Below are 14398 nucleotides of genomic sequence, written 5' to 3'. Positions count from 1 at the left end.
TCCTGTCCCTTTTTTTTTGGAATGTCCCTTATACACATTTTAAATCACAGTAGTAATGTTGTGGCAGTGTGTGGTCTTTAAATTTATAGGAAGTGACACTGCTGGTGTAATGTGACACCACTCCCTGTAGTATTTTAGTGTTGGTCCAGGCCAAATTGCAAATGTACCCTCCAGGGTGTGCGTATGATTGCCTGGGTTTAGAAGAAGTGGGTTAAATGTTGCTGGCCTACATTCAGCCTAAACAAAAAGTAGTAGATCTGCAAGCGACAGTGCCAGAGAAGAGGTCAATATTGCAGAGGGAGTTGTTTTTTTTTTTTAACCCTAGTGCCTACCTTCTGTTAAGATCCAGATTTTGTTCCTGTGCATGCATATCATGGACCAGCTGATATTTGATTGTTAGGTGGCCTAACTAAATTTGTAGTATATTGGGGACATAGTCTTCATAAGGTGAACATAATATTGTCCACAGTGAGTTCTTTGTTACTCAACTGACTTTTTACTAGCAGTATCACCTGAAAACATGTTTCTGTAACACCTCTGCTTTTGTTTGCTTTAGATTTCAAAACTTCAGCCTACCGTCTCTAGATCCAGTGATGTTAAACTGAGTCAAAAAGAAAGCAGAAGTCACACACAAACAGGCTGAGCTAAAGCAGAAGGGAGCTATTTTGGGGCATTGATTCCCCGCCCATAGCATCAGACCCCTTCCTATGAAGAGAGATTCAGCTGACACGGATCCAGGAATATATAGGTAAACACCTACCTGGATATAAACACACTATAAGTCTAGCCATAGAGGTAGGGTACATACGTAGAACAAGGACACAAAGATTAGGATATGCATAATGATTAAATGAGCAGCCTAAAGCTTCACCAAGCGACTCTTTCTTTATACATTATACTAGTTTTCATTTCAGCAAGGGACAGATGGGGATTTGGAATCATGACAGAACATACTCAGTCGTGTAAGAAAAGAGAGCATTGCTCCCAGATAAACATCTCTCTTACTATGTGCACCAACAGCAAAGTTTGTCCTTTGCATAAGTATTGTTGGCCTCAAATTAAAATGTATTTGGTGCAGGTGGATACATTATGGTCCACTGAGCTTGTAGAAAGTGTTTTTCCCCTTGGGCAAGGACAGAATCTTCTGGATAAAATGTAAGTAATCTAGTTCAGTGGGTCACATTCTGTTCTGTGATGGATCCTCTGAGGCCGACATGCTGTGTTTTTAGACATTATGTGATCTATGATGAAAATCATATTAGTTATTGCTATTTGAGCTCTGTGTTACTTCTGGAAAAGCGCACTTCAGAAATAACTCATACAGCATTGTAACTGTTTTCTTCAGAATGCCATATATCTGATATTTATATTTGTAAACCACATAAAAATCCCCTTGATTACATTTGAGATAGGTTTTTGACACTTTAGACTGTGTGTGTTCTGTCTTAGTTTGTGAATATTTACCTGTAATTTTTGAAGAAATGTAATATGAAATAGTTTGCATTATGGCTGGGGCAGTAGAATATGCAAAGATAATAGAAGAAGCCAGAGTACAGGAAGCTGTGATTGGTGTCCAGACCTGGACAGTCCCTGAAATTGAGTGGTATGTACTAATATTTAGAAATGTAATGAGCAGTGAACATTTATGGTAATTACCAAAAAATGTATACTTACCTTTTAACCTGCATGTTTAAAAGCTTGATATATTATCTTGTGAACCTGTTGTAATAACATTGCATAGCGTGAAAAAAAAATCTCCTGCCTAACAGCATATGTGGATTAAACTTTTAGTAAATTGGCTAAATGCTTTTCAGGTCCATCAAAACTAAAGGCGTTTAATTCTCTGTGTTGGTCCCCAGCCCTACTAGTGCTTAGTCTGCAATACCCAGCTAAACTCAAAATTTTACAAAGCAAATTCTAATTGTTATCAGGTTAGTAAATAATACAGAGTGCAGAACAAAAGCAATGTGCTGGACAGAATACCTGTTTTATGGGCCAAAGGTTCTTACACACTGCATTACAGCAATTTCCTCTGATCAGTAGAAGGGTCAGTGAAAGGTGATCATGTGATATGCAGAGTAAAAAGAACATTAAAAGCTAAACTACGTTTACTTAAAGTGGAAAATGTGTCACTCAAGATAGGTGGGTAATTGTAACACCCCAGTCTGTTTACAGAAAACTAAATACAGAAAAGAACCTGGCTGTGATGGTAGATGCACAGCTTTATAGTGGGTTATTGAATTTGTCAAGTTTAGCTTTAAGGTTATTCTTGTAATTTACACAAATCATCATGATCACTTTAATAGTTTGACTTATTAGATTTCAGGTTGTAACTCTGTAATAAAAGATAACTGTAAATACTTATTTATCTCACCACATATCCCAAATATTGTAAAAATTTACTTTTAGGCTGAAATGAAAAAACTGGCAATGAGGTTGCCATGTATTTACCCTTACTTACAGCAGCAACCGCTGCTTCTAAGGAAGACGCTACATGTAGCATCTCCCTGAGGCCCCATAGCAAATAAATAGGGGTGACGGTAAGTTTTACTGGTATGACTTGTTAAGCATACCTCCTCCTCGCTAAAGCGCCAGCGCCTCAATGCTATTACCATATTACCATCAAAAAACGCTAACCGCTGCCTTTTATCACTGAGCTCTTTGACCAATCTTCTACTAAAACTAAACTAAACTAGACTTCCAAGGAGCATATAACCTAATTTGGCTCGAGGGGGGATAAATGGAAGACAGCCTTTAATACCAGAGATGGCCATTACAAGTATCTTGTGATGCCCTTTGGTCTCTGTATTGCCCTGGCTGCTTTCCAACACTTTGTAAATGATGTTTTTCGTGACCTGCTATACATCAGTGTTGTGGTTTATCTGGATGATATCCTGATTTTTTCCCCCGACTTGCCCACTCACAGACAGCATTTCCGTTTAGTCTTACAACGGCTCCAAGACAATTGACTCCATCCAAAGGCAGAGAAGTGCTTGTTTGGACTGGAGCCAGACGCCCAGACATGCGTTTTTTTTAAGATGTTTTCCCCAGCAGAAAAGAATTGTTTCATTGGGGACATGGAACTTCTAGCCATCAAGTTTGCTTTGGAAGAATGGCGCTATCTTTTGGAGGGTTCCCCTCACAAGATCACTGTTTTTACAAAACATAACAACTTCCGCAGTCTGCTCCCCGTCTCAACCCCTGGCAAGCCTGTTGGTCTTTGTTCATTTCTTGTTTTGATTTTGTGATTACCTGGTAAACCCGGTTCCACCAACTCCTTAAGATTCAATTGGGATAGTGGTTTATTGTAAATATTTTTTAGACTTGGGTATATAATTGAGATTGACAGGGGAGATAGTCTCAACAGCCTGTCAAAGGTGTTGCCTTTAAGGAGGAAAATTCCAAGTTAGGGGTTTGCAAAATCTTGCAAGTTGTGCGTGGTATATTGGGTGTCTTACCGCCGGAAGCAGTTTGTATTTGCATGCAACCCTTCTTTTCCAGTCATATACCCTTCAGGCTATCCCTGTATCCATGTGTTTTCACAAAGATATTTTTGAAGGATATGGCTTCTCTATGTCAAAAAGAGATTTTTATCTATCAGTACTCAATTAATATTCCCTCATTGGGCCATATGGGACCCATTCATCTGCATTAAAAGACTTGGGTGGCTGATGAATTTAGCGAAGGGTCTCCTTGTTCCCACAAAGACCTGTATATTTGGGGGGAGGGGGTCAGGGTATGGTTCTAAAAATTGGTTAATAAGTATCCCTCACCGTAAAGGCATTCAGTTTTTCACAGAATCTTTAAACCAATTTTACCCACAAAACTGGAGGTTCCATTCCTTCATCATCTCATTACTGAAATATATTCTCATGAGAAATATCTACACCTTCAAAAATAATGATTATTCCTGATGAATCCAGGAAGTTGCAATGGGCACCAAATGTGCTCCATTATATTCAAATGTATATGTAGAAATATGGGAGAGAAATCTCTCATCAAATGAAGAAATGTTGAAGTACCAACCACACATCTTCATGTGGTAGAGGTACATCGACGACATCATCATTATTTGGACAGGTACTGTAAACTTATTACAAGAATTCTTCTCTTTCATCCAACCCAATGACCATAACTTCAAATTTACTATGAGCTACAATCATCAACAAGTTCCATTCCTATATACCTTTGCAAATTCTGGACAGTGGTAACCTTGGCACTACTCTCTATAGAAAAGATAAGGTTGGAAATACTATCATTTATGCAAAAAGTGCACATGCACAGCCTCTGAAGAAAAGCATACTATACAGCCAAAAGGAGCTTTAGTAAAAGTCTTTTGAAAAAAGCATTTCAGAAAGCAATCACTCTTAAAAGAGATGACCTTTTGTAGAAAAATCCCCCAGTAGTAGAGACACATTATAAATCCCCACAACCTTCAGTAAACAACACAAAATAATATCTAACATCCTCTCAAAACTTTGGGGTATCCTTTAGAAAGTCTCCCTCATTAAAGGTTTCTCTCATATCTAGTCACTACACTGACGTGACTCACTATCTCTCCCCATCAGGTTCCAGGCACATTTAAATGTGGCAGATGTAAACAATGCCACTGGATAAAGGCAAAAAATCAGGCTATTACCTTGCCCAATGGCATGATACAAAGGATTAAGTACTACGCAGATTGTTCATCCATTGGAATTATTTATCTAATTCTTTGCCAAAGTGGAGGCTTCTGTCGGTAAGACGAAGAGAACATTCCGCAAATGATTTTCACGTATACTCCATCAACAATGGCAAAATGATTACCCTGATTAGGTATAATGTTGGGACGTTTTCTCCTTCAAACCTTTTCTCTAAATGTACAGTATCTACAAATAGTGAGAAGGTATTTTTTACCCTTACTATTTTTGATATCCAATACCTATTTACCCCATCTACCATCCACACACATACCCTTTTAATATTATTACATACATTATCTTAATGTCAATGTGTTAAACAGTATATTTGCTCTCGCCTTATTTTATAAATACAGTATACCAATATATATGTGAATATACATAGCAAGAGTACATGTATATGTGTATGCATACCTACAAAATATATGTATATGTACATACATTCTCCTTATAATTTATCTTGTGTACTTTAGTTACAGTACTTTTCCCTTAGTATGGTATTTGTATTTTTGACTTTCACCCTTTATGATATGGCTTAATTTTTATGACCTTTATTATGTTTCTTATCATGATTTATTTGTAACTTATTGTTTCAATATGGTTTTGTGATCATATTATGTTTTATTTGATAAATGTACACATACTTGCTAATACATTCCCATTACCACTACATACAAGTTACACAAAGAACCCTTCTCCTCTCTTCTTTTTTTACATATTATTACAACCAGACTTGGCAACCGTATTTAATGTGAGCTAACAAAAAAAACATAACCTTTCGGGCCCTCACTTACAACTCTAATCCCCCAGGAATCTAGATCACTGGAAGGGGACCTATCTTGTGCTCAATTTTGTTTGTATCAGAGGCATTCAGACCAAAGTCAAGATCTCACTAGGCCTGCTGTTGCCAAAGGTAGCCCTTTTCATGCCTGTCTACATGTAACTATGTAACTATGCCTGTCATTACTGCCAGAAGAGTTTTCGAGCTTTTCTTTGGTGCCTCACAACCTTCTACCACCTTTCTTTCCAGACAGGGCATGTTGTCCATGCTTGTTCTCAGCCCAAAGTTTACACCAACATTTCATCTAATTGGGAGATTGTGCTCCCGACATTCTTCCAGTAGATGGTCAATGGACCTGAAAACTCTACATCAGCAATACTCCCCAAGAATACCTAATGCCTTGTCACCTACTGTATATGTAATTTAAAACACTTCCTTTTTTCCCCTTGGGGGCCACCAAAGAGTAAAAAGACCTTGTACCTCAGATTGTCTGAATTATCTGCATAGTTAATCAGGTAAAGGATTAAAAATCCTTTTAGGGGCACAGCTTATTCATAGCATGTCCTCTTTCTGAGCAGCATCTTTTTAAGCGTAATTGGACACTATTGTGATGCAGCAACCAAGTCGCCTGCTCACATATTGTCATTACTGTATTGCACCGGCAGCCTTAAGTGCTGTTAGTTTTGGTTAAAAAAGGTCTATCTATTGCTTTTTTTTGTGAGCTTTAGGTTTTTTTGAACTTGAATTATTTCCCTTCTTGTGCTGACATAGAGCAGTCAGGAAAATGGAAAATGTATTACTGTAATTTTCCTTTCCTCATAAGCTCCATGTTAGCACATATATACCCACCCTTTTTTTTTGAGGAGGGCTAGTTACAGAACACTAGGGTATGGACCACCCTAAATTTATCTAGTTAGGTCCTGAGAGTGGAAAGGAATTAACCCGTTGCGTGCTGACATGGAACTTATCAGGAAAGTAAAGTTGCTGTAAGTAATACATTTTCCTTTTTCTTCCTGTTCTATGACAGAGGAACAGGATGTGATGGGAAAGCTCTCCAATTGGGATGCGAGGAACAGAAAAAAATTACTTTTGAATACAACTAGGAATGGTTAGATCCTGGAAAGTGTTTGCAGTATGTGCCTTTCTGTCCTGAATGATGTTTGTTTCCCTCATTTTGTGTCCTGGTGTCACGGGTGTCATTAAGAGATAAAATCTCCCTAGTGTAATCAGAAACACAATCATTTTTTTGCATTGTTAATATCAATTGATTTCACATACCAAGGATCCAGCAATCTCCTACTTCAGCAGTATAACAAAGTGTCTTTTAAATATTTTCTGCTGATCAAATTAGTTTAGTACCCACATGGTGTAGGTATCGTAATCTTTTTTTTGTAAACAATGCTAACTGCTCAAATGGCATATGGTTAAAGAAAGTTGGTGCTTATCAATAAAGATGTCTACACACACCATGGTAGACAGTTTTCATATTTTAGTGACAGAATTGTCATATATACTGAGTAAATTAAAACTTCTTTCAGAATTTTATTTATTGTATGCAGCTGACCCCACTGGTAAGATTTATCTTTACCTACTGTCCATTCATGAAATGGATGACAGAAAATTACTGATAGCATCAGTCTGAAATTGATTTATGACAGAAAACCTGTGTACAGCACGAATTCTGCATAACTTGTGAAAAAAATATTTGTTGAATGTTAATGTTATTTGTTGAATTTTAAGTTAAAAAAGTGTGTTATTTGCAGGGGTCATCTGCTACCCAGTCTGTCAATCATGGCTTCTCGAATTGGATTACGAATGCAACTGATGAGAGAGCAAGCTCAGCAGGAAGAACAGCGAGAACGCATGCAGTTGCAGCACCAGCAACATATACTGCAGCAGCATCACCTCATACCTTCCAACGCATCCTCTGCAATCAACACCCCTGCTTCCTTTCAGCCACCACCACCTGTTCCAGTTGAAGTCCTACAGGTAATTTTGCTTGTATGAAAAACTTTAGGAAATCTAGCAGTATGTCTCGAAAAAAGACACCCAAAAAGTAATCAACCAGCCCATATTTCCTGTGCTCTCCTTGCAACTGATCTATCAACTATTTTTGACTTTTCATGATTTCTTTTGTACTGTATCGTTTTGTTGAGATGGCAGTCCTAGTAAGGGCCCCATGACGCTTCATGTAAGATTCTTCAGCAGAAGAGAACAGGAGGATTGACAACAGAAGTATCACAGTAAAGGCAGCATCACAACATTTCTCTCCTTATCTCACAAAACTACCTGCTGGAGGTAACTGTAAATCTTTTTTTCACAGGAGTGCTTATACCATAACAGCAAGTACACCGATGTGTGTGTTTTTCTTCCTTCTCTCCAGGGTAGTGCTTAGACCAAGTTATGACTCTTTGTAGCTAAGCAGCCAAACAATTTCCTTGTTGTCTCCATAAGCTAATTGAAAACTAATTTGCTCTTCTGACTTTTATCTATGATTGTTAGTTAAAAGATGAGCAAAAAAAACTGTTACTGCACTAAGAAATGTGCCATCTAGTGTAAAGGTCAAAGGATTACTGCCTTCTGCTAGTGTAAGTTGTAAAACTGCTTTTACTTTGAAAGTAAAAGGAAAACTAATGGCCTCTTGACATGACACACTATGCCATACTCCAAGTTACAGTTATAAGAGTAATGTGGGTAATTTTAAGGTTATCTTGCCTTCTTTAATTCCATACAGCACTTTTTTTCTTTGGTCCTTGATCCCACACCCACAACTCAAAGTTGCTGAACATACGTTTATAGCAATAAATGACACAGAGGCCAGGACTTTCTATAGGCAAAAAACATTTCTGAATCTTTTTCTTTATTTAAAATCTTGTGGCTTGGACTATTGTCACATTGAGTAACTCAAGAACATTTTTTTCAGCCGGGTGGTTGTAAGCTGTAGTGGTAAGAAAAAGTGGGCAGGGCAAGACATAGCAAATTTAGTGCTCCTAGTTTATGCCATAGGTATCCAGGAATCTCTTATTTTGTCATTGTTCTACCCTCCCCTTTAACTTTGTTCCTGGTTTGTTGGAATGGCCAATTTGTTTGTATTATGCACAAACTGTTCAGTGCTGTGTATGTTGATCCAAATTCCTATTGTTCCATGTATTATGTACATGTCCATGTTAATAATGTAACCTCTTTTAGTAGTTTATTAGTATAATGTGGTTTAGTTCACATTGCAGTAAATACGGAAGGGGAAGGGGTCCTCCCCCAAAAATGGAAAAGAAAAACGACACATTTTTCCACTATATAAAAGGGGATCGTGACCCTTCATATAATGTTAAAATGTGGTGATGCTTTAGGAGACAGCCAATGTCCCCCTTCCCCTCCATCACTGCCCATATTTTATAAAAAAAAAAAAAAAATTAAAAACTGAAATGTATTTTCCTGAGTGTGCTTGTACGATGTCATCAGCTTCAGTGTGATCACTGTGTGTGTAAAGACTGCTTGTCATATTCTGCAGCCTTAGAGTTCACTGTAATCAAACCTTCAGATCTCCTAAACCAGTGGTGCCCACCCTTTTTTCATCTGGGGGCCACATTTGGCATTGGGATAAAACTTGCGGGCCACAATGCAAACAAACATTAAAGATGTTTATAAATAGAATAGTTTTATTTAAAATTAAATTTAATTGAAATGTTTCCAGTTACCATAACGTATATGCACAAAATAAAGGGACTGACAACCATTGACAACCAATGACTCACCATTTGATGCTCATTTTATTAATGCAACATTTTATTAATGAATGATACAAAACTAAAGCTATCATACAGTGCTGGCCAGTCATATATTTACCATCATCCACATTCCTGTACCAAAGAGCAGAAACTACACCATACAATGCGTCCTGTCAGGGGCTGCCTTTAACCTTCTTTGAAATTGGGGTTCATAGATAGTAAGGGGATAGGTATATGTGACAAAGTAACATTATATGATGGATAAATAATTTTATTTGGGGGGTGGACAAAAGGCATTTCCTACTGGCTCCCACAATTCTAGTTGCCAACATGTCTCCGTTCCAGAGAAATTGAGGTTCACAGATAGTAAGGAGCCAGCACAGTGTACCAGGCACCCCACTAGCTGCTCAGTCCATCACAGCGCCTGCAGATTTGACTCCAGACAGCAGTGAGCGGTACTGAGCATCTGCCCCTAGACTGGGTTCCATGGCATGAGGAAGGGGTAATGGCATAGCAACCTCATTGTCAGTCTGAACACAGTCCTAAAATTTTGTGAGCAAGTATATTGTTGGGGCACCACAGCACAAAACAAATTGACAATACCCTAATGATCATTGCCATGGAAGTGGCAGCCGGGGGTCCCTAACATGCAAACTCAATTTGGGGTCCCCAGTCTTGAAATAGACCCTTAATGTGAAAATATTCCTGCTTGTCATTAGGATTTTATGCTTGTGACCCCATATTTAGCAATTTGTTATGTTTAGGGGAAAATTTGGTTTAGGAACAGCTCTCAGTGTCCCCTCTGTACCCTGAAAATTTCACATTTCTATGACACTCACTGTAGGAGATATGAAGGTTTACAGGTAGGGATAATGACAGCAGCATGCACACAGCTCTTATGCTGCTGCTGCACAAAGTAAGATTATCTCACAGTACAAGGTGGACGGGGAGCAGCTCCCCCTCCTGGCAGCACAATCTCATAGAGAGATACATAGGAGATGCCTGCGCCCCATCACCCGCAAGACAATGAGCAGAAACAGCAAACAGCAGAGGGCAGGATCTTTGCAGCTCGGCAGGCCACATGTGGCTTGTGGGATGTAGGTTGGGCACCCATTTCCTAAACCGTAGGAACGACTTGAAATTCTCTGGGTACACTGAGGACCCTCATAAAATTTCTTTAAAGAATTTGAAGATATGGGGTAAAAAGTTTAAAAATGTGTGAAAATTGAACATTTGAGTTGCTGTTTCATAAGAAAGTGCATCCAAGAGCGCAAAATTGAAAACGCAAATTTAAGGACCCCCAGGGGCCAATTATATAGCAAGGAGAATTGGGGTGGGGCCCCTAAATTTTTACCTAACTTTCACAAAACTGTAATTTTAAAAATATGGTACACTTTTTGCTTCTGTTCTTTGAACCCCAATTTATTTGGAATAGAGAGGTGCAAGAGGGGGACACATGTAAAAACCCCTCCCTAAAACTTAATTAGCCTGGCAACATTAGAACATAGAAAACCGCCCGTCAAAATGCCCCGTCCTATTACATATAACTGTCCCTACTTTGAACCCTAATTTCTCTAGAAAAGAGACGTGCAGGTAAACAAAAATATAGATACAAGTGGAGGGCACTTATGGCTAACACCCCCTAAACTTCATCACCATGGCATCATTACAACATAAAAACTCTGCCCATCAAAACACGCTGCCCTGTTACACGAGTGTACCCTTCCAGTACCTAAACCCCACATTTTTTGATGGGCACTTTTTTATGTTCTAATGATGCCATAGTGATGAAATTTTAGAGGATGTTATCCACAGATGTTCCCCACATGTTTTCAGTTTCCTACACTTCCCCATTCCAGAGAAATTGGGGCTCAAGTGTTAAAAGTGGGCAGTAATGTGTAACAGGGCAGGGTGTTTGCCATAGTAATGAAATTTTTGATTTTGTACACCCCAACCTTCTAGGGAAATTGAGATTCAAAGAAGCAAACAGGGTAACATAGTATGACAGGTATAGAATTGTGACAGGTAGGTATCAATTTAGGAGGCCCCACCTCAATGCTCCTTGATATATAAGTGGCCCTGGGGGTCCCCAGTTTGCATTTTCAAATAAGGATTTCTAGGCTCACTTGCTTTTGAAACAGCAACCCCAATGTTGTATTTTCACAAGTTTTTACAATTCTGATCCCCATATCTTTAAATTCTTAAAATCTGGAGGGCTCAAATTGTGATTACTTATTAGCTCTGTGCATCCTGAAGATTTCAAGTCATTGCAATATACAGTGTAGGAGATATGAAGGTTTGTACAACATGAATTGTAAGGCTGCAGAATATGATATGCAGCGATCACACACACAGCTATCACAATGTGCCGATGAAGTCATTACACACGCCCACTCGGGCGGATACATTTACAGGCAGCTTTTTTTTTTTTTCAATAGAAGACACAGCACAGCTGAAGAACGGGGACGGCAGCCTGTGTTCTGATCCCATTCTAGCTGTGCTGTTCTGTTCTGTTCTCACCACCTGGCTCTTATCAGCAATTGGAATCCTCTGAACAGATGACAGCTGAGAACAGAGCAGCCTCTCCGTTGTCTGTTCAGGGGATTGGAGGTGAGGATGATAGCCGTACGGGGGACCCACGGCAGCCAAGCGCTCTCCCCACTAAAAGGGGGCTGGGGAGAACTATGATAAGGGTTTACTGATAACTAGCCACCCAGCCTATGGAGCAAAAAAGCAGAACCTATTATCAATTCTAAAATGCATACAATTGGATGTTGATCTTCAGTTTTTTCCTACAATTTTTGTACACCTTTTTTTCTTAGGTCTTACATTCCATCAACAAAATTATTTCTTCTGTTTTTCTTCTTATTTTATTTATTTTTTAAATCCTGTGGCTTAGATTGTCACAGATGTTAGTGTACATTTTTTTCCCTCAAACATAACATTGTTAAAATTTAGCGGAATTGTAAACTTATGTTTTATCTGCAGCCCTACCATAGAATAGTGGTTTCATTTTTATTTTCCTCTTAAGTCTTTTTTAATGTTCTTTTATGGTACAATCAATTTTATGGGGTTAAAATCTGAAAAAAAAAATACATGTAAATCTTAAGCTATATACTCAGATTTTTGTCATCTAAAAATTGCCTTACACTGTACTTTAGTGAATGCTTGCTTCTAGGAAAATTTTAAACCGTGCTGGTTTCATTTCTGTTTGTAAAACAACTAAACAGTTGTGAATTTAAACAGAAATGTGTATTATTTCCCATAACGCTGCATCCCACAAGTAAACTGAAAAACACTTGAAAACAGACATACATAGAAATACCTGATTTTAGCTTCCCTCATTTCAAGATGCCATAATTTATAGGGATTAATATACTGTATGTATACTTGTGTGTTTGTTAAGTAGGAATGTTATTATTGTTAAGGATCAGGTCACATTTTAGAAACCTTTTATGCATCAATTATCTAGAACAAATCAAAATTTTTATATTTTATACAGGTGCAGACACACCTTGAAAACCCAACATCTTACCACCTGCAGCAGTCCCGAGACAAAAAGGTTCGCGATTATCTGTCGGAAACCTATGGCAACAAATTTGCTTCTCATCTTAGTCCACTCAGGCTGTCACCTAAACCTCCACCAGCTCCAACATCTCCTGCAAACCGTACTACTCGCCTTTCATCATCAGCAGGAAACAGCGCACCTAACAGTCCCATGGCCAGAATGAACTTGTGCTCTAATCCTGAACGCGAAGTAAGTACCTTAAAGCCAGTCTTGCTTTCTGCTAGTTATATTAGTATCTGCATTCATACTATATTTCCAGAAATTTTTGATGTCCTACACATTCAGAAGATGGGGGGCAGAGGACAGCCCAGTAAAATCTGCCTTTCAATATACATAGGTAACTGCCCAGTAGCTATGCTACCAATGAGATTTGAATTTCCTGTACTACTTTTTGGAGGAAACAGCAATGGCACATCTCATATGGTGAGAGCTGTGATTTTCTGGTGTCGACCTTCCCATCTCCTTGATTTAACATGATTGGATATTTAAAATGAATAGACCACAGGCTTAACCTCAGTCCCAATAACTCCTATTCAAGTAACTAGGATGAACTGGATACCATTTTGTGCACGTAGCTATTGTTGAGCAAGGCCTAGTTTTAGAAAACAGTAATCTGCATTTGGCCACAGGGTTGCTTTTTGTCTTTTTAGAGGAAAAATTTCACCACAGCAACAACCATAGTGAATTTTGCCACTCGTGGGTGCACAGCAGCGGATCTTTTTAAGTCATAGTGGGACTTGTGTGACTAGCTTTAAAATCTGCTTAGGTTTCAAACATTCATATTCAAATATTAGGTTTGCATTGGATCTTGGACCACATAACTTCAAAATGTCTGCCAATATGACTGGACCTACCATTAACCCCCCTAGCGTTCTAATTCTGTCCTTATTTTCATGCAAAAAGCATTATATTTTTTTGCATGTAAATTTATTTTACATTGTAGGCTTATAATTCTTAGGCATAACTCACCGAAATAAAATAAAAATATAAAAATAAAAAAAACAATGAAACAGTGAAACATGTAATATAACTGTACAGTAGTATGTATTATATAAATATATGTATAAAATAATAATTATTAATATAAAACCCCAGAAAACGTCTCTGCACCCACGGGGAGAAGATCGAAGAAGGAGGATGCCAACGGAGGACAGGGACGAGAAGGACGCCGTGGGACGCCAAAGAAAAAAAGGTAAGTTGTTTTTTAGCGACCCCGGGTGTGACTTGGGATTACCGCTTTTTGCATGGAAAATCCACCCCAAGTCACACTCGAGATTATTGCTTGGGGGTTTTACTCACATGGAGTGAGTCACATACTCCTTTTTGGTTAATAGCAGGTATTTTTACATTCCTTGGTGGCTAAATGGAGAGGCAGTGGCCACAGAAAAAATTTGTGCTGCCAGGAGAATGGGCTTTCCTAATACATAATTCATAGTACATAAGATAATGTACAGTGTCTACTACTTTACTTTGCCTTTACCAGTACATATTTACTTTATCTTTATACTGCATCACTTCTAAATAATCTACTTCGACTAATAAAAGAAGTGTATACCGTATTTTTCGGACTATAAGACGCTCTGGCCTATAAGACGCACCCAATTTTAAAGGAGAAAAACCTAGAAAAAAAAGATTCTGAACAAAA

The 14398-nt window shown here is 38.4% G+C and overlaps 1 protein-coding gene across 3 annotated transcripts in view; it reads left to right on the top strand.

Moving 5' to 3' along the window:
- TFEB (transcription factor EB) overlaps positions 1-14398 on the top strand; it is a 70738-nt gene that overhangs the window by 25294 nt on the left and 31046 nt on the right. The window contains exons 2-4 of one of the 3 annotated variants that reach the window (XM_072423862.1): positions 557-748; positions 7224-7449; positions 12688-12942. In XM_072423862.1, coding sequence (XP_072279963.1) covers positions 708-748; positions 7224-7449; positions 12688-12942 — 522 coding nt within the window. In that variant the 5' untranslated portion in view covers positions 557-707. Of the gene's footprint in view, positions 1-556; positions 749-1582; positions 1604-7223; positions 7450-12687; positions 12943-14398 lie in introns of those variants that run through there. The other 2 variants (XM_072423854.1, XM_072423871.1) reach the window with 2 other exon arrangements.

The sequence above is a fragment of the Pyxicephalus adspersus genome, chromosome 1 (genome assembly GCF_032062135.1).
Source record: "Pyxicephalus adspersus chromosome 1, UCB_Pads_2.0, whole genome shotgun sequence".
In the NCBI taxonomy this organism is placed as follows: domain Eukaryota; kingdom Metazoa; phylum Chordata; class Amphibia; order Anura; family Pyxicephalidae; genus Pyxicephalus; species Pyxicephalus adspersus.
Note: the sequence above shows the minus strand (reverse complement) of the source record. Positions and strands in the feature narration are given on the sequence as shown.